Source organism: Chiloscyllium punctatum, chromosome 23 (assembly GCF_047496795.1).
Source record: "Chiloscyllium punctatum isolate Juve2018m chromosome 23, sChiPun1.3, whole genome shotgun sequence".
Lineage (NCBI taxonomy): Eukaryota > Metazoa > Chordata > Chondrichthyes > Orectolobiformes > Hemiscylliidae > Chiloscyllium > Chiloscyllium punctatum.
The window spans coordinates 57,645,450-57,665,593 of NC_092761.1; the positions used below are offsets into that span (position 1 = coordinate 57,645,450).

General features: G+C 43.7%; 1 protein-coding gene across 1 annotated transcript in view; it reads right to left on the minus strand.

Moving 5' to 3' along the window:
- LOC140493955 (CMP-N-acetylneuraminate-beta-galactosamide-alpha-2,3-sialyltransferase 4-like) overlaps positions 1-19,847 on the minus strand; it is a 61,078-nt gene extending 41,231 nt beyond the window's left edge. The window contains exon 1 of the mRNA XM_072592907.1: positions 19,717-19,847. Coding sequence (XP_072449008.1) covers positions 19,717-19,847 — 131 coding nt within the window. The remainder of the gene's footprint in view (positions 1-19,716) is intronic.
- Positions 19,848-20,144: the final 297 nt, after the last annotated feature.

The following is a 20,144-nucleotide window of genomic DNA, read 5'->3' on the forward strand; positions in this document are numbered from 1 at the left end:
GACAGAGAAAAACACCACAGTAGATTGTCCCATATGGGGAAAAAAGCTAAAGCAATACATTATAAGAAAAATTGGCCCATGTGGGCAGAATTTTGTTGTAATGATGAAATGGGACCAGGAAACCTAGGACAAAAATATTGGAAGGATTTTAGGAAAATTCAAGGAAAACAGGATTCCAAACTTGAAAAGGCTACAGCAAAGTTGTGCTGTCTGGGACAATTGTTAGAGATGGAACAGGAATTGGAAACAATCCGTAAAGAATTAGAGGATGCAAGAAGGAAAATCATGGAGTTCAAACTGAGAAATGCAGCTCAGGGCCAAAGAAATCAGGCAAACCTATTACACGTAGAGCAGTTCCCAATTCCCGTATGAAAGAACATACCAACATACCAACACAGCTCATAGTGTCAGCTAAAGTGGTCACTGAGAATGAAGTGAGGCAGTTAAGAAGTAAATGTGCAGATCCACAAGCAGCAGTAAAGGTGATGCACCAGGCGGAGAGGGAGAAGAAACAGGCAGCTGCAGAGCACACTAAGGGTCTGCAGGAGATTGAGAAGGTAAAAGCCCAACTCTCAATCCGTAACAGAATAACGTGCGCATATGGGGAAACTGAAGAGTCAGGAGAAGGACAGGAGTTAGACGGGATGAGCTCAGTGAAGACATACAACAGTGCGTCATGTGCACAGAGGATTGGGGCCTGCACTCACCCTTCCCAGAGGAGTCAACTCCTTCAGCGTCCCCTGGGGGCACCCCCTGTCGCAATGAACCCGATTACCACTGAAAGACCAATGCCCCAGCGATAGCATACACCATCCCATTTACAATTAGCAGAAATCACCAAAATTATTCTGGAATTTGAGCCATTGGGCCGATCCATTTACATTCTTTGAAAGGGTCAGGGAATGCAAGGTTTTACATGGATTAGATGATAGAGAGGAAGTAAAACTCATTGTTAATGTGTCTGAGCCAGTCAGTGCAGTCTGCAATCCCAGCCCCACTAAAGGTAGGGAAGGCTCCCTTGCCGATATCAACAAAGCGATCCTAACAGCAATTGGGTACAATAAAGGAGACCCTATAGGTGGCTTAAACAAGTGTAGGCAAAAGTAGGGGTAACACCCGACAGCCTCTGCCAGTCGTTTATGGGTGCACTTCTCAGGAATCTACGGAGACTTAAACAGGGCTCAGTTATCAGAGGCTGACCCAGCTAATTGGGCTAGGACTTTAGTTTTCCATGCCACTGACTAGAGCAGGAAGGCCTGTGTGAACTTTGACCCTGTAGAGCCAAGCCATGATGAGGCATGGGTTCTGAGGAGAATGTCTCTGGTGTGGAAGAAAGAAACCCATGAACTAAACAAGAGCAAAACAGAGAAAGGAAGGAAAACACTTCCTTTCCGGTGTGGAGGAATGAAGGTAGATTAGATTACTTACAGTGTGGAAACAGGCCCTTCAGCCCAACAGGTCCACACTGACGCACAACCCACCCATTCCCCTACCTAACACTATGGGCAATTTAGCAGGGCCAATTCACCTGACCTGCACATCTTTGGACTGTGGGAGGAAACCGGAGCACCTGGAGGAAGCCCACGCAGACACGGGGAGAATGTGCAAACTCCACACAGTCAGTCGCCTGAGGCGGGAATTGAACCCGGGTCTCTGGCGCTGTGAGGCAGCAGTGCTAACCACTGTGCCACCATGCCGCCAAAGGGTAGAAGGGGGAACACTTACCAAAGGAACCCAGTTCCACTTTACACAGCCACAGGGAGAGATAAAGCTCACAACAGAGGAACACGTGGCAGCCAGGGCAGTGCTATCGCTATGTGTGCACAGGACACTGTGAGCAGGAATGTAGAGCTACACAGACCACCGACCACAGCAGGACCAAGAGGTGACAGACAGAATCACCAACTCCCGTTAGTAGGCCCCGTAGGCACCAGCCAACCCATGTATCCCCCAGTCGCAACCTACAAGGCATCTGCACAATGTTGTCAGGCTTCTCCCTCCTCAGTATATGTCTGCAACACAAAGGGGGATAGTGTAGGTAGACCACTAGTCAATGGTGAGGTATGAGGCCACCCTGCAGAATTTTGTTGAGAAACAGAGGTTCCCATACATCCCTGAACACCTTGAGATTTAATGATCTACTCTGGTGGACCACAGGGACTATTATTTTAAGTGGGTTTACTGGCCTGTACAAGAGGGGTATGTTACTGAACCGATAGAATTTAAACTGGGTGACATTAATGCCAACTCCCTGCTATTATAGTCAACCTTCCCCTGTCTTTGAGATTGATTACGTGACCAGGTGCAATCTGATCTTAGAACCATTAAATACCTGTATATGGCAACAGACTCCAGTTAGCAATGCCCCACCTATCATTTCAACAGGAAGGTATGCTAATCAATTCAGCACAATAGGGACATTCAATCCCCTAACAATGACCAAGGATCCGGCTATGAGAAAGGTCAATGTGAAACACAAAGGGGTATTCGCCCAGTATAAACATGATTGTGGGCGTGTCCTGGGAGAGGTGATAATTGAGGGGCCTGACCCGAAACCACAAAGACAATAGTCATGGAGAGGGGGAGGGAGCCATGATGATTGACAGGCTGTTACAGCAAGGAGTGCTGAGATCTGTAGCTTCCACTAATAATGCTCCAATTTTGCTGCTCAGGAAACCAGGTGGTTCATGGTTTTTAACCATTGATTATCGGGAGCTTAATAAAGCCACTCCCTCTCAGTGCACCAACAGCAGCCACCAGTCCAGCCACAATAACGGAGCAAGTCCCATAAACAAAGTACTTCACAGGAATGGCCTCTGGTCCATACCCTGGGTACAAATTCACATTTACCTTCCAGGAACAGCAGTATACCTGGACATGTCTATCCCAAGGGTTCCATAACTCACCCTCGATTTTCCAAAGACGATTAGCCAAGGGACTGGAAAGGTTTGCCGCCTGACTGCCTAATCCAGTATGTAACAACTTATTCCTACACGTGGAAACAAGGGAGCAGCACATTCAGCTCCTCAATGAATTACTCGACCTTTCACATGTGCTAGGATGTAAAATAAATCCAAAGAAGTTGCAAATTCTAATGCCTAGGGTTACATTCTTGGGAAAAGAAAGATAGACCAAAAGTGAATAGATCCCATAGTGCAACTCCCATTTACTTTGAGATGTTAGTGCGCTCTGATCTTCCCTAGGGTTAGTGGGATATTGCAGGAACCACATCGATGGGTTCACGACCAAAGCAGACCCCTCTGAGAGTGGCTGAAAAAGGACACTGCTTGGAATTCGACGTCCCATCAGACAAAGGCAGTAACTAATTTAAAACACACCCTTGCTGGAGCACCCGCTTTACTCGTTCTTAACCCTGACTTACCATACACCCTAGAAGTTGCAGCCACAGATCTAGATGATAGCTGCTGTTCTACTGCAGGGGCAGCACATTAGGCCATGCTCAGTGGCCTACCCCTCCAAGGTCCTACAGCCTATGGAGCAAGGGTTTTCCATGTGCAAATGACACCTCCTCACAGTGTGTTGGGTAGTTCAGTAATTTGACTCTATCATTGGTTTAAACCCACTGACCATACTGACTGAGCACACTCCAGTCCAGCTCCTGCTGAATCAGAGATGGCTCACTGATCCAGATTCGAGCCATACAATGGACTCTGCTGCTTCAAGATTGGGACATCGAGGTCAGACATACCAAGGTGTCCACCTTCCCAGCCGATAACCTAAATTATGGAGGAGACCCACATGACTGCCAAATCATAGCCACTAAACACCCCACCAGCCCTTTTGGACCAAAGCAGTTTGAGAAACAGTTAGAATTTGCAACCATTTTATACAGTGTAACCCATAACTTGTGAAAAATTTTTAAAATCATGGTATTTGGTATTCCAATATTAGTTATATTCTAATTTCAATGGATCTTTTCAATTTTGTCTTGTAATAGGGGCAGAATGGGTTGGAGGGCTTTCAATGAGTCACTCAGAATAGTTCAAGCAATTTTGGTTAATTTTGGACAGATGGAGGTCATCAGAGAGGCCGATTGCTGTATTTGGGCTGCTAATCAGTCAGGGAAGCACCAAAAAGCAGCCTCTATGATAAACAAGACTGCTTAATTCATTCTGTGCGTTGAGGCAGAGGAAGAGTTCCCAAAAATGGTTGGATAGTTCCTTGCCACAAGGACTCAGGAAAGAGTTCTAAGCGCTGTCTAATGCAATTGAGCATGATGAGAGCTTGGGGGAAAAAAAAAGCTCAGGACCGTTCTGGCTTGGGGAAGCTAACTGTATGTGAAAAACTGAAATTGGACCTCAATAGTTGCTGATGTGCAATTGTTATAAATCAGGGGATTGCAGTCATGATTGGGAGAGTAAACTACTGGAACATAAGCAATCATTTAATTAGACCGTAACATCCGCTTCTGAGGAGGTTTTGAGGCTACCACTTCAATAGAGAAGAAACTGGAATCACGAGCAAAGTTTAAAGTGATTTAATGACTCACAGTGTCACTAACATTGCTGATTGCTATTTGTTGAACTTTGGGTGTTCAAGTGCGGTTTACTTATTAGTTCTGGACGTTAGAAATAATTTGTCAATATACTCGGCCGACTATCTGTGTGGGGTTTGCACATTCCTGAAGAAGGGCTTATGCCCGAAATGTCGATTCTCCTGCTCCTCGGATGCTGCCTGGCCTGCTGTGTTTTTCCAGCTACACATTTTTCAACTCTGGTCTCCAGCATCTGCAGTCCTCGCTTTCTTCTACATTCTCCCCATGCCCACGTGGGTTTCCTCTGGGTTTTCCGGTTTCCTCCACAATCTAAAGATATGCAGGTTAGGTGGCTTGGCCGAGCTAAATTGCCCATCGTGTTCAGGGCTGTGTAGGTTAGGTGTATTAGTCACGGGAAAATGTAAAGTAATGGGGGGGCGGGAATGGGTCTGGGTGGGTTACCTTTTGGAGGTTGGTGTAGACTTGTTGTGCCAAATGGCCTATTTCCACATTGTAGGGATTCTAAGATTCTATGAAATAAGACAAAGTGATAAGCAGGCAGACTCCGCAGTCAAAATCTATGTTGATGGATCTTTCACCATAGAGGATGGCAGTCGGATCACGGCTGTGGATCTCCATGACTGACCTTCAAGGACAACCACTAGTTGAAGTAGCTTTCAAATTCCCCAGCCATCGAAGTGTCCAAGCTGTGGAACAAATAGCTGTAGCTGATGTAGTCAACCACCCCGATTAGTTCCCTTCACCCGCAGATATATGGTGTGTGTGTGTGTGTGTATAACAGCCTCACTATGGAAAGCTAAAGGCTTTATTCCTGCCAATGGGAAACCCCTCCCTTCAGCTCCCTCATTAAAGTACATACTGCAGGCTGTTGGTGGAAGAAAATTTGGCATAATTAAAGTTAGAAGCCACCACAAGCATTCCCAGCAGGTAACCATGGAGCAGATGAGTTAGTTAAGGGAGGTGCTCATGTAGGAGAATTCTGGCAGCCACCCAGAGGTGAGCAGAGTCAAGAGTGTGGTGTTGGAAACACACAGCAGGTCAGGCAGCATCTGAGGAGCAGGAGAATTGGCATCTAGGGCATAAGCTCTTCATCAGAAATTAAGGCTTGAATGGTGCCTGACCTGCTGACCTTAGCAACACTGCGAGAATTCCTTAAAATAGATTGTGGGAGGAGTTCATCCAGAGGATTGTGCGAAAAGGAGAGATAACTGACAGATATAGGATGAATTAGTGTTAAAAGCATGAATCTATGTAGTTCTGACTCAAGACAGGAATCAAATCATGTATCAGTATCATGATGGACATGGGCACCATGGCTACTACTGAACAATTGAAAGAATGGTGTTGGTGGCCTGAGTTACACAGGGATGTAGCACACTACATAGAGAACTGCCTGGTGTTAGCCCAAAACAATCCTGACAGGTTGGCTCAACAGGGAGAACTGAGGTACACCGTTCAGTGGAAGGGCCCCAAACAAATCTACAAATTGATTATATTGGTCCTGTTCCACCATCTGGGAACAGATTTATCTATATTCTAGTCAACATAGACACATTTACAAAATGGGTTGAGGCTTTAACCCATTAGGACAAATGCTGCCAAAACAACCACGCAAATCCTTACACAACAAGTATTTACAAGATAGGGTCTACCCCGCAGCAAGGAGTCAGATCAGGGAACCCATTTCACCAGCCAAGTCATGCAGAATGTAATGACAATGTTTGGTATCGAGCAGAAATTCCACATTGCATACCACCCCCAATCCAGCGGGATTGTGGAAAGGTTGAACCGCACCCTGAAAGGGATGATTAGGAAGATGATGCAGCAGAATATTAAAACCTGGGACACAGTGCTTCCGTTTGTCCTCATGATGGTACGTGATCCCCAGGGTATACCCACCATACCCTCATGACAGGCTGACCCATGAAAGGAGCCAACCACCTGTTCAGTCTCGCACTGCCCTCCCCCATGAGAAAGCCGTACAGCAGCTCCCCAAGAATATCGAGGCCATTCAGTTAGCAGCAGCTGTCAGGTTAGGGACTAAAAGGAAAGTGAGCAAGGCTTCCTTCCACAGTAAAGTTAACCCTGTCAAATGTCCCATGGCACAGTAGGTGATGCCACAGATATACAATCCTGGTTCCTTTCTCTCCCCAAAATATTCAGGAGCACACACTGTGGTGGATAAGGCAAGTCCCTTATATACAAGGTTCTACTAGCCACAGGAAAGACCGGCTGCTACCCTGTAAACCAATTAAAAGCCTATGGCACACACAACACAGCCACTCTCACCACCTAGGTATATGTTTGGTGGATGACACTGCCCTAGAGCAAGTGACAAGACTAAGGACACCCCCCCACACACATCCTCTCAGTCAGTCTGCACCCCTAATGAAAGTTTTATTCTCCCATCACTGCCATCGATTGCAACTTCAACACCCAAGGGACCCCTGGACGACTTAATTGATTTAATGGGCGATTCTCCAACAAATTGGAGCAACTCGCTAGTGACTGACAGCACAGACATGTTACACATTCCCAAACGTCTAGACACGACAGAACTCCCCAATAGCTCCCCAACAGACAGGGAAATCAAACAACCCCAACTCATTATAACTCAGATCTCAGATGACATGCTCACAGCATGTTAATGTGACAACACTAAAAGGCTGGTACAGACCAGAGACAAACAGACTGACCCAGACCATCAAATGGTAACATCCAACATTCAGGGTATTACCGCTAGAGGGAATGACAGGAGATGGATGTGCGAACTGGAAGGATACAATATTGCCACCCTCCCAGAGTCCGAGGATTCACAACACACTGATGGCTCTCTGTTGGGTGCCATTTGATGAATGCAGCCATTGATGAATCCAGGTGATGAAACATCTTGTCACAGCCACCCAAGGTGAGATGCAACTGTTTCTGATGGTCTGAACCCAAACATATTTCACACGTCTCTGCAGTCCCAGTGGGACCAGCTCTTATTCCTGTACAAGCTGATGAAAGTAACCTGTACAAAGTTAAAAATCACACAACACCAGGTTATAGTTGAACAGGTTTAATTGGAAGCACTAGCTTTCGGAGCGCTGCTCCTTCAACAACCACCTGATAAGGGAGCGGCGCTCCAAAAGCTAGTGCGCTTCCAATTAAACCTGTTGGACTATAACCTGGTGTTGTGTGATTTTTAACTTTATACACCCCACTCCGACACCGGCATCTCCAAGTCAGGAAGTAACTGGTTACCCTAGCATTGTTCATTGGATATAAGCTCCATATCAAATTCTGCCCAGGGTCACAATGACAGTCTCACTTTCATCTTCAAATTTCCTTTGTAGGTGACAAGGACCACTTCATTCATTGTTCATGATGACAGCATCATTTCACTTTTTTCTGACCACTCCATGGTTAAACGATTTAAAACACCCTAACCCCTCCCACTGGAAACCGAGGTTGGAATCTACCAGATCAAATTAACATTCCATATGGGTTAACACTCCTATTCCCTTAAAAAAATCGTAGGCAGGTGGTGTGTTAGGGCATATGCATTACCTTAGTTCGAAACTATTCAAATATTAAACAAGGATAACATCCGAAACAACCTTGATCTCTCTCCAGGACAACCATCATCATGCAGAATGTAATCAAGAGTTACTTTATCGGGATTAGCATCAATACCAGAAATGACACACCAGAAACACAGAACAGACCAGGATAAATATTTGTTAGCCTAGTAAATATTAGTCATCATGTTGTTTGTATAAAATGTTCTCTGGTTTTATAACATTTGCTTGATTTTTCCATTTTATTCTGAATTTTTCTATGCATTTATTTGTTTCTCCATTGTCTTATTTATTTTAATTTATTTTATTAATTTAATTTATGTTTGATCAGCCATAAAGTCCAAATAATGACACTCCATTGAGATATTGTTTGATGATTTTGCTTGATCGTAGTTAGGTGTGATTTTCAAATGTGCTACCTGCAAAAGCTTTGTTGTTTAAGTGTACGTTGTGCTTTGCGTGAGCCTGGATGATCATGGAGTCACCAGGTAGAAGTTGGTCTGTGATCATGTGACATATCACGCTTCACATTCCGGATCAATAGGAGGGACTGTGGCCGGACGGGCCGCTCACTTATGAAAATGGACAATAACTGAGGCATGCTGGGAACTTGAGACTAACCATGACCAAAGTGACTGTGTTAATAAACCATCCTGCAGAATCCTGACAGACTGCAGCTACACACAGACAGTCTGTAACTGACCCAGCAGCTGTTGTTTTGTTGTTATAGTAATAATTGTGTTAAATAAATAAATATTACTGTTTATTATTATTAATAGTCAACTCACAGTTTCTTTGCTTGATAGAAGCATTAAACACTCTGTGACAGGCGTAACAAACCACAGTCAATTGCAGCAGAACTAATCACCTCCCATGTTTTACTGAGGTCATGATGTTGGTGCAATTATCCATCATGGATGGCAAGGTTCTATTACACTGAATGGAGCTGAATGGAGTTTCTGGTGGGAGATGCAAGTGGAGTGATGAGAGCTGAAGAAGCCGATCAGCAAGATTAGCCCTCAGCAGATACATTGACTGCCAAGTTTGAAGAGACAGTAGGATTAGGCAATGAGGTTTCTGTTTGATATAAGTCAATGGCAAATGCCTTGAGCAGCCACCCAGAGGATTCCAAGAGGGAAGCTTTCGGTTTATATGAGGCAGTCAAGCCTGAGTTGGTGCCAATAGAATAGAAAGGTCCAGTTGAACGGATGGGTTGGGACGGAGATCTGAGTTGGCAGAGCACCTGAGAGGCAAGATGTGAAAGAAGACATGCAACTGAAGAGAGTCAAGAAAAGAAAAAGAAAAAGAAAAACAAAATTCATAATCTTTAAAATGCGCAAACATGCAATTTAGATCGAGGCTTTTTCGAGATCAGCATCAAAAGGTCTCCTTCCAGATATTGCACAGAGGAAGATTTCCCCTAGCAATGAGAATCAGGCGATGTATATAGTCAGTTCTGGGATTATAAAAATTATGGTGACAAAATCTAGAAGCAACAGACATTTGTTCTCTGGGCAAACAGATGAGTTTCTGCCTTGAGCTAATCACAAGCTCAGCAGATCCAGAGTTCTAGACAAATTTCTAGAATTACTGGAAATGACTGTTTGCTGGTTCAGTAATAAGATTGCTAGCAATCCCTCTATACAGCAATTATTTATGCCATCAGGTTCCAATAACCTTAGCTTTGAAATTCCTTTTGCAAACAGCTCTGCTTCTCAATTCACCTTGAAGAAATGTTTTGATCAAGCTGTTGGCCACATATATCTTTCACTAGCTCAGTGTCAATTTTTGCCTAAAAAACTCCTGTTGAGTGCATATCCTCACTATATTAAAAAGAGGAAGCCCCTCATACAATCAGAGTTGTCTTAGCAAACAATCAACCCCTTTCCTTCTGTTGTAAAATTATTATGAACATTTAGAATTAGATCTTCTTTGTCATTGTCCTGACAAGTGTAAGACAAAAAGCTTCAGCTGCATGTCTCACTTATCAGTCAGATTCAAGCTCTAGCTAAATAGCTGTATGCTGAAAGTGCACAATTTGCAATTATTGCTGTGGTGTCCGAACTTGAAGTCAAACCTAAAACGCAAGCAAAGTATTCCACAGTCACAGGGATTTTGGATGAGATTTGGAGTGGACAACTAGATATCAAATGGTGTTAAGGGCAGCTCAGTGATTAATTTGAGTGAAAAGAACTTTAACAAAATTCACTGTGAGCTGAGAAGGAGATTATCAATAAATGTTTGTTTTTCATACCGAAGGAAAGTATGCAACACACTTCGCCAGGGAAGAGCAAAGATTTTTGTGAACAAATTTAATGATCTGGACTCAAAGCTTGAGTCAAAAAATAAGAAAACGAGATTGATGGAATGGGCAGACAGGTGGCAGATGAAAATGAACCAGAGAAGGATGAAGTGATGCATTTTGGTAGGATGTTTGGGAAAATGTAATCTGAACTAAAGGTACAATTCTAAAGAGTTGTTAGCAGTAAGTAGACATCAAAAATGCACACAAGACATTGAAGTTGACACCAAAGGTTGAAAAACTGACTTAGAAAGCCATCCAGGATCTTGGGGTTGATATTTAAAATAAAACGAATTACAATGGATATTTATCAAACATTAGTTCAACCTCATCAGGAGTATTGTGATGCATTCCAGGAACAGCAATTTAAAAATGATGTGAAGTCTTTAGAGACAGGGTAGAAAAGGTTTACGAGAGTAGTTGGAGGTTTGAGGGACTTCAGTAAATTGGAGAAAATGAGATTATTTTCCCTAAAGAGGAGGCTTAGAGGAGATTTGATAAAATATTCAAAATCATGCAGAGTTTAAACAGAGTAAAGAGAAACTGTTCCTGTTGGTGGAAGAGTGGAGAACTAGATCACTGACAAAGAACCAATAAGTACATGAGGCAAAATGTTTTCACGCAGTGATCTAATTCCAGAATGCAGCACCTAAGAGATTTTGGCAGGAAAACCAATTGTGACTTTTATCAAGGCTATGGTACAGAGGGATGAACTGTGTGGGTTACAGTCAAAGGATGGGAGAGTGTGACTTACTGAATTGTTCTGCAAGTCCAATGGGCTGAATGACCTCGTTCAGTCATTGGAACCATCTATTATTCAGTGACAAAACATGATTATGGCTGAAAAAAAGGTGAGAAGGGTCCCACAAGTTGTCTCATGTTCCCCTCAAAACATCTTGCAAGATTCACTGAGGGCCAGAAGTTCAAGGTTATTCAATCTGTTGACATTGGAATGAATAAACTTGCTGTCACAACAAAGGAGTGGACTGTGGTTGATGAACAGTTGAAGCAGGAGTTGTGAAGCCAAGAACTTGTTTCCTTTGTGAAGATAAAACAGTGACCTTACTCACAGATCAATCATCTCCTGGCATGAACCCATTACGTTTTGTCTTTTGCCTCATGCGCTATTTACAGCATTTGGAGATACCGGTGTTGGACTGGGGTGTACAAAGTTAAAAATCACACCACACCAGGTTATAGTCCAACAGGTTTAATTGGAAGCACACTAGCTTTCGGAGTGACACTCCTTCATCAGGTGATAGTGGAGGGCTCAATCCTAACACAGAATTTATAGCAAAAATTTACAGTATGATGTAACTGAAGTTATACATTGAAAAATTAATTGTCTGTTAAGCCTTTCATCTGTTAGAATACAGTGATAGTTTCACTTTTTTCATGTGTAAATCACAAAACCTTTTTTTTAAAAAGTTGCATTCTGGGGTTAGCTGTTAACAATGGTGATAACTAGACAATATGTTGAAGGTGTTAGCCCCCTGTGTTCTCTGTCTATGACCTGATGTTTAGATTGATTCTAATCTAAAAAGTGAGATAACGGTGTTTTACATAAATTCATGCAGCTTTTGAGCTCAGAGTTCTACATGAATGTATGCAGTTTTTGAGCAAAGTGCAATGTAACTCTACAAGTACAAATTCACCCCACAAAATATATGTGTGCATGTGGGTCTTTGTCTGTCTGTGTGTGTGTGTGTGTCTGTCTGGGGTGGGGGTTGTGAGTGTGAGAACGTGTCTGTGTGTGTGTCTGTCTGTCTGGGTTGGGGGTTGTGAGTGTGAGAACGTGTCTGTGTGTGTGTCTGTCTGTCTGTCTGGGTTGGGGGGTGTGAGTGTGAGAAAGTGTCTGTGTGTGTCTGTCTGTGTGTGTGTGTCTGTGTGTGTGTCTGTCTGGGTTGGGGGTTGTGTGTGTGAGAAAGTGTCTGTGTGTGTCTGCGTGTGTGTGTGTCTGGGTTGGGGGTTGTAAGTGTGTGAAAGTGTCTGTGTGTGTGTGTGTCTGTGTGTGTGTGTTTGTCTGTCTGTCTGTCTGTGTCTGTCTGGGTTGGGGGCCCCAATTTAAGTTAGAGATGTGCATCAGGCCAGAATGAAAAGCCAGGTATCTTGGAGAGTTGTGGGATTCGAAGAAAATACAGGGAGTGGAAAGGCTATAGTTAGCACCTGGCCGCGAATTTTTAAATCAAGGTATTGCTGATCTCGGAGCTAATGTCAATCAGCAAGCACAGGGATGACACATGAATGGATTTGATTTGAATTAGTTTTACTTACAAGTCAACAAAATCAATTTTGCTAACTTTTCTGAATCTGAAGAAAAGAAATAAACACTAACATTAGAGTCACATAATTAATAGTGACACTGAATGAACACTTCTGATACAGCAAACAACAATAATCAAAAAAGACATACAGAGTCATAAAATCACAGAATTGTTACAGCGCTGAGGCCATTTGGCCCACCATGCCTATATTGGCTGTTCAATTGAGCATCGTCATCTATTGCCAATCTCCTGCCTTTGCCCCATTTCCTCGCCCACTATCTTTATCCAAATAATCAAATACCCTCTTGAATGCCTCAATTGAATCTGTCTCCAACACATTTCCAGGCAATGTATTCCAGACCATAACTGCCTGCAATGTGAAAAGGTGTTTTTATCACATTATCCTTGCTTTGCTTGCACATGCCATCGATTCTGTGCTCTCTCTTTCTTGTTCCTTTTATGAATGGGGAAAGTTTCTCCCCATCTACTCGATCTAGCCTGCTCAAGATTTTGAAAACATCCCTCAAAACTCCTCTCAGCTTTCTTCTCCCTAAGGAGAACAGTCCCAAACTATCCTCATAACTAAATGTTCTCATTCCTTGAACCATTCTTATAAATCACTGCTGCCCAACTGGAGTCCAATCCTGACATATCTGTTAGAATTCTTTGAGGAGTTAACGATCAGGTTAGACCAAGGACAGCCAATGGATGTTATCTACTCAAATTCGCAGAAGGCCTTTGACAAGATGCCACACAGGAGGCTGCTGAGTAAGATAAGGGCCCTTGGTGTTAGAGGCAAAGTACTAGCATGGAAGGCACACAGTGGGGATAAAAGGGTCTTTCTCAGGATGGCAGCCAGTGACTAGGACCCGTGGGCACAGTCTTAGAGAAGAGGGAAGACCTTTTAGAAAAGAGGTAAGGAGAATGGGCGGCACGGTGGCACAGTGGTTAGCACTGCTGCCTCACAGCAGCCAGAGACCCAGGTTCAATTCCCGCCTCAGGTGACTCTCTGTGTGGAGTTTGCACATTCTCCCCGTGTCTATATGGGTTTCCTCCGGGTGCTCTGGTTTCCTCCCACAATCCAAAATGTGCAGGTTAGGTGAATGGGCCATGCTAAATTGCTCATAGTGTTAGGTGAAGGGGTAAATGTAGGGGAATGGGTCTGGGTGGGTTGCGTTTTGGCAGGTCGGTGTGGACTTGTTGGGCCAAAGGGCCTGTTTCCACGCTGTAAGTAATCTAATCTAATTTAAAAATGCCTTCTTCAGCCAGAGATTGGTGAATCTATGGAATTCACTGCCACAGAAGGCTGTGGAGGCCAGGTCATTGAGTGTATTTAAGATGGAGATGGATAGGTTCTTGACTGTCAAATGAATCAAGGGTTATGAGGAGAAAGTGAGGGAATGGGGTTGAGAAACTTATCAGCCATGATTGAATGGTGGAGCAGACTCGATGGGCTGAATGGCCTAATTTCTGCCTCTATCTCCTATGTCTTATGACCTTATGGTCAATCCATTCACGTCTTTCCTATAATTTGGTGCCTAAAATTGTATATAATACTCCAGCTGAGGTCTAACAAATATCTTGGTACAAGATCAAAATCACTTCCTATCTCTTGTACTCTATGCCCCTATTAATTAAGCTGACCACACTGCTTTTCTAATTGCTCTTTCTGCCTGTCCTGTCCCTTCAATTATCTGAGCACCTATATACCCAGCTTCCTCTGCTCCTGCACCTACTTTAGAATTATAACTCTTATTTTATGTTGTCTTTTAACGTTCTTCCAAACAAAATACATCACCTTACACTTCTCAGCATTAAACTCATCTTCCACCTTTCTGCCCACTCCATCAATTTGTCTGCGTGCTTTTGGAGCTCTGTATTGTCCTTCTCACGTTTAAAATTCTTCAAGTTTTGCGTCAATCCACAGTTATCAATAGCATTGCCCTCATCAAACGTCTCAGTTAACCTCTTCAAAAATCTCGAGCAAGTTAGTTAAACAAGATTGCCTCTTTGGAAATCCATGCTCAATCTTCCTAATCAATATGCTTTTTCAACGAGACTGCCAATTCCATGCCAAATAATAATTTCTCGTAGCTTCCTCACCACCACAATTAAACTGATTGATCTGTAACCGCAGGGATAATCCTTACATCTTTTCTTGAACAAAGATGTAATATTCGCAATCCTCCAGTATTCTGACACCACCCCAGATTGGGAAGATTGGAAGATTATGTCAGTGTCCTCCCCCCAAAGACTCGGATACATTTCATCTGGCCATGGTGCCTTGTCACCTTTATGTGCCAACAGTCTACCCACCATTTCTTCTTTATTTATTTTGCTATCATCTAGTGGCAGGTTTTCCTCTTCTCACCATGGCCTGGGGCAACAGACTCCGCTTTTGTAAAAACAGATACAAAGTATTCATTTATCACCTCATTTATGACCTGTCCTACCTACCAATCTCCCTTCCCACCTGTCCGCTCCACCCTCCTCTCTGACCTATCACCTCCATCCCCACCCCCATTCACCTATTGCACTCTTTGCTACCTTCTCCCCAGCCCCACCCCACTCCTCTCATTTATCTCTCCACCCCGGAGGCTCCCTGCCTCTATTCCTGATTTTGCCCGAAACGTCAATTTTCCTGCTCCTCGGATGCTGCCTGACCTGCTATGTTTTTCCAGCACCACTCTGATGGAAACCTCGGGTACGTCCCTGCATCCATGTGTGTGTCCACTTTTTGATCTTTAATCAGTCCTCCTCCTTCTTTTACCACTCTCTTACTGTTTCTATGCCTATAAGACTTTGGGTTTTCCCCTCATGCTGAATGAACATCTTCGATCATAATTCATAATATGGTGGTTCGGTGGTTAGCACTACTGCTTCACAGGGTCAGGGACCTGGGTTTGATTCCAGCCTCCTGTGCGGAGTTTGCACATTCTCTCTGTGTCTGCATGGGTTTCCTCCGAGCACTCCAGTTTCCTCACATAGTCCAAAGATGTGCAGGTTAGGTGAATTGGCCATGCTAAATTGCCCGTGGTGTTAGGTGCATTAGTCAGGGGGAAATATAGGGTAGGGGAATGGGCCTGGGTGGGTTACTCTTTGGAGGGTCAGTGTGGACTTGTTGAGCTGAAGGGCCTGTTTCCATACTGTAGGGAATCTAATCTAATCTTCTCTGCTTTTTGACATGTTCTCTAAACCTTCAGAACATCTTTAGGGCCCCAAACCTGTTTTCTGCCATATACCTGTCATAAGCACACTTTTCTTTCTCATATTAATTTCTATCTCCTTTGTCAGGTGGGGAGCACTGGATTTGTTTGGCCTAGTGTTCTCATTTGAGGGGCTAACCCTTGCTTGTACTTAACCATCTGCTCTTTGAAGTTAGCCCATTGTTCAGTTAGCATTTTTCCTGTCAACCTCTTGTTCCAGGATTCTGGATTAGTGGTGCTGGAAGAGCATAGCAGTTCAGGCAGCATCCAAGATGCTGCCTGAACTGCTGTGCTCTTCCAGCACTACTAATCCAGAATCTGGTTTCCAGCATCTGCGGTCATTGTTTTGACCTCTTGTTCCAGTCAATCCTGCACAGCTTTGTTCTTGTTATATTGAAGTCAGCTCTCCAGCAACTGGCATTTCTTACTCTGGATTATTGAACTTCATGATACAATGATCACTGTTTCCTAAATGTTCCCTCACTGATACTTGATCCACTTGGCCCACCTCATTTCCTAGGACCAGGTCCAACAAGGCATCCTTTCTTGTTGGACTGGACACATACTGTTGGAGGAAATCACCTGAACACAATCCAAGATCACTAGTCCCTTACACTACAATTATGCCAGTCTATATTTGGATAATTGAAGTCCCCCATTATAACTACTCGACTACATTTCTCTGTAATTTTCCTAAAGATTTGCTCCTCTACAGGCTTTCCAGTAGTTAGTGGTTTATAGGTTACACTGAGCAATGTAATTGAACACCTTTTGTTCCTGAACTGTAGCCCAATTGACTCTGCCCTTCAACTCTCTGTAACTTGCACTTTCTTCAGCACTGCAATTTCCTCTTACCCAATACATATTTATTTAGTATCTTATTGATACAGTGCCTCATTGCACTATGTCACCTGTAATCAACTTGAAACAAAACACTTGTTGAGCTTTTAAAAACAAAGGTTTTGAAATCGAAATCTGATTGGCAACTTGTAGTCGAAGAGATTGTGCCAAGTGAATCCAATTTCTGTGTGTTTGGAGCCAATCATAACAACCACTGTTACTGCAGAGAACATATTTATTTTTCATTGTTACTTTAGCAATAAACTAGAAATACCTCTATTTCAAAATCTAATGACTATGAAACATCCCCTCCTTTTTTTTAAACTGTCTGATTTTAACATGGAATGCTGAATCAAATGGAGTGGAAGTAGTGTGTTCAGATTGCATTACTTTTCCATTGTATGGATTAGATTCAGTTTACTCTAACATCTCTGTTACGATGCTCTGATGCAATTGAAACTGAATTGTTTCATTGTAGTGACAACTGTTACAAATGTCCAGTTGTTTGATTTTCAGTATTGAAATTGTTACATGTGGGTGAAATGAAAACTGGTGGAAGAGGCTGTCAGAAAATCCTCAGGGAATTTCAAATCAAAAGGTGGCCCATGTTATTTTCTAGGGAAGATGTGGAAAAATGAATAGGCAACTTTTCTGAGCACCTTGGTTAAAGATGGATGTCTACTGCTGTCTCAGTAAGGGGTTTAAATTAATTAAGGTTTCCCAGAACAAAGGGAAGTTTATTGGACATAATCAGCTTAAATGTTTGACTGGAACATCCCAGAAGTACCACATTCTCCTGGAAGTAGGTCACAGAGGGAGATACCTTTCTTGGTGAGGGGGTTAGCTCCGTGATTTCTCAGAGAGTGGTGTTTGGAAATCACTGGAGTTTAAAAAGAGAAAACATCCAGCAACTGGTGCTTTGAAGTTACTGGAACCAGCTGTAGAGGATGGCTGGTGTTTGGGGATTTCCTAGCTTGGTCTCACTAAACAAGAATACAGTGAGACTTATTCTTGAGTGAGGCATCCACAATAGTGAGATATTGAAAGACAATTGGAGAGTTTGCCTAGACAGGCGTTGATACAAATCTCATAGCACAGGGAAAATCCGAGAGCCAAGTAGAAACTCAGTGAATTCAGAGAGCTGTGGCATTTCTTGGCTGGTCCAAGAGAAGTTAAGGGATCCTCAAGATCCTGTAAAATGTATGGGAACTTTAGGGTGAAAGTTAGAATGAGGAATGTTCTATTTAGATTTTCAAGCTTAAACTATAAACGTTAGCAAAACACCAAGCTTGCTTTATTTAACTTTGGTGCAGTGCTTAAAATGGGAAATCTTGTGGCATAGTCATTCAGCTAATAACTGAGATGCATTTCTTTTCAAAAATGCAACTGGTCTTCACTGAAATACATAGTAAAAATGCTCCCTTTTTCTCAATGTTTAATCACTGGCTTCTTCTTTGTGCCTGGGGAGTCAGGAAGTGAGTTGCTCAATGCAGAATTCCCAGCTTCCAACCTGCTCTTGTAACACCAACGTTTCTATGGATCTTACAATTAAGCTTGTGGTCAATAGTAATTCCCAGAATATAGATGGCTGTGGATTCAGTGACGGAAATGTAATTGATTATCAAGGGAAGTTGGTTAGATTTTGTCTTGTTGGAGATGGTTATTGCCATGTACTTGCATGACAAGAATGCTAGCTGCTAATTATTAGCTAAGTTTGAATATTGTCCAAGACTTAGTTTGTGTGGCCACTGAGCCAATTCCAATGTGAGGAGTCATGAGTGGTGCTAAACATTGCACAGTCATCAGCAAACATCCCCACATCTGACCTTCTGATGAAGGGAAGTCATTGATGGAACAGCTTTAGATGGTTGGGCCCAGGACAGCAGCAATATTGTGAACATGAGATGATTTGGTCTCCAATGTTATAACCATCTTCCTTAGGTATGACTCCAGTCAGTGGAAGGTTACCCTGATTTCCAGTGATTTCAATTGCATTGGGTCTCCTTTGAATCACATTCTGTCAACTGCTGCCTTAATGTCAACAGCAATTACTTTCAGCTAACAGATTTCCCGGGAAACCATCAACTGTGGCCCACCCTTAGTCAATTGTTCTTTTGTGAAAAAATAAATAATGATCATTTTTGGAATTAATGAGAGCACACACTTATCAAATACACTGAGTGGATTTAATTAAAGTGTGCAAGGACCTCTTTTTCACATAGAGGGTGGTGCATGTATGGAATGAGGTGTCAGAGGCAGCGGTGGAGGTTGGTGCAATTACAACATTTAAAAGGCATCTAGAAGGATGGGTACATGAATGAGGGGTTTAGAGGGATATGGGCCATGTGCTGGCAAATGGGACTCGATTTATTTAGTCAGCATGGACGAGTTGGACCAAGGGATCTATGTCCATGCTGTACAGCTCTATGACTCAATGACACTAAAGGCCAAAAGCTCCAATGGATTACTCTGTAATCCAAAAACTTTAAAGAACTTATAGGTGGTATGGTGACATGTCCGCCTCACAGCGCGAGGGATGTGTTTGTTTCTTGACCTCAGCAACTATCTGTATGGAGTTCTCCCTGCATCTGTATGGGTTTTGGTTGGGTGCTCTGGCTTTCTCCTGCGGAACCGACTGATCCCGCACGGACTCCGGACTACATTCAGACCAACAAAATTTGGACCCAACCAGGACAACCAGTACCTACAACAAATCCGAAGCCTCCAGCAACAGACCTCCCTCCGGATCCTCCGCTCCACACTTGCAGCCATGCGCCGCTACCTACATTCCCTGCAGTCAGCCCTTCCTCAGCTCAGGACAACACTCTCACAGACCTGTCAAGGACCTCTACTGTTCTTCATCCACAGAAGAATCCATACACTAAACAAACATTTCTTCCTAGCTATATCGGAAATTAAAGACAGTAAGTACCAAAAACTTTCATGTACTTACCCCCACACTCTGGGTTCCTCAACTGTTCCAGAATCTTCCATCGGCCTCCGAAATCACTCCGGCACCATTAACCACGCGGCCGCTCCAGCACCCACGGCAACAACTGCCGCCGTGGACCATGACGTCACTTCCGCCCCCACCGACCTTGCAGCCTCCACGATCGCCGCCCAGGCAACCGCCTCCACGATCGCCAGGAAGACCATCGCCGACAGATTCGCGGCCTCCGCGGCTATCAGGAATAACACTGTCTCTGTCGTCACCACAGCCACTTCCGCCCCCTGAGTTGCCGTTGCCGCAGCCACTTCCACCCCCAGTGACATCACTAACCTGCACGACCACAATGCCGCATGTGTCTCCGCCCCCACGCCGATCTCCGTCACCACGCTTAACTCCACCCCCACGCCAATCCCTGTCACCATGCCTAAGCCCGCCCCCACGCCGATCTCCGATACCACACCCAACTCCACCCCCACGCTGATCTCTGTCACCATGCCTAACCC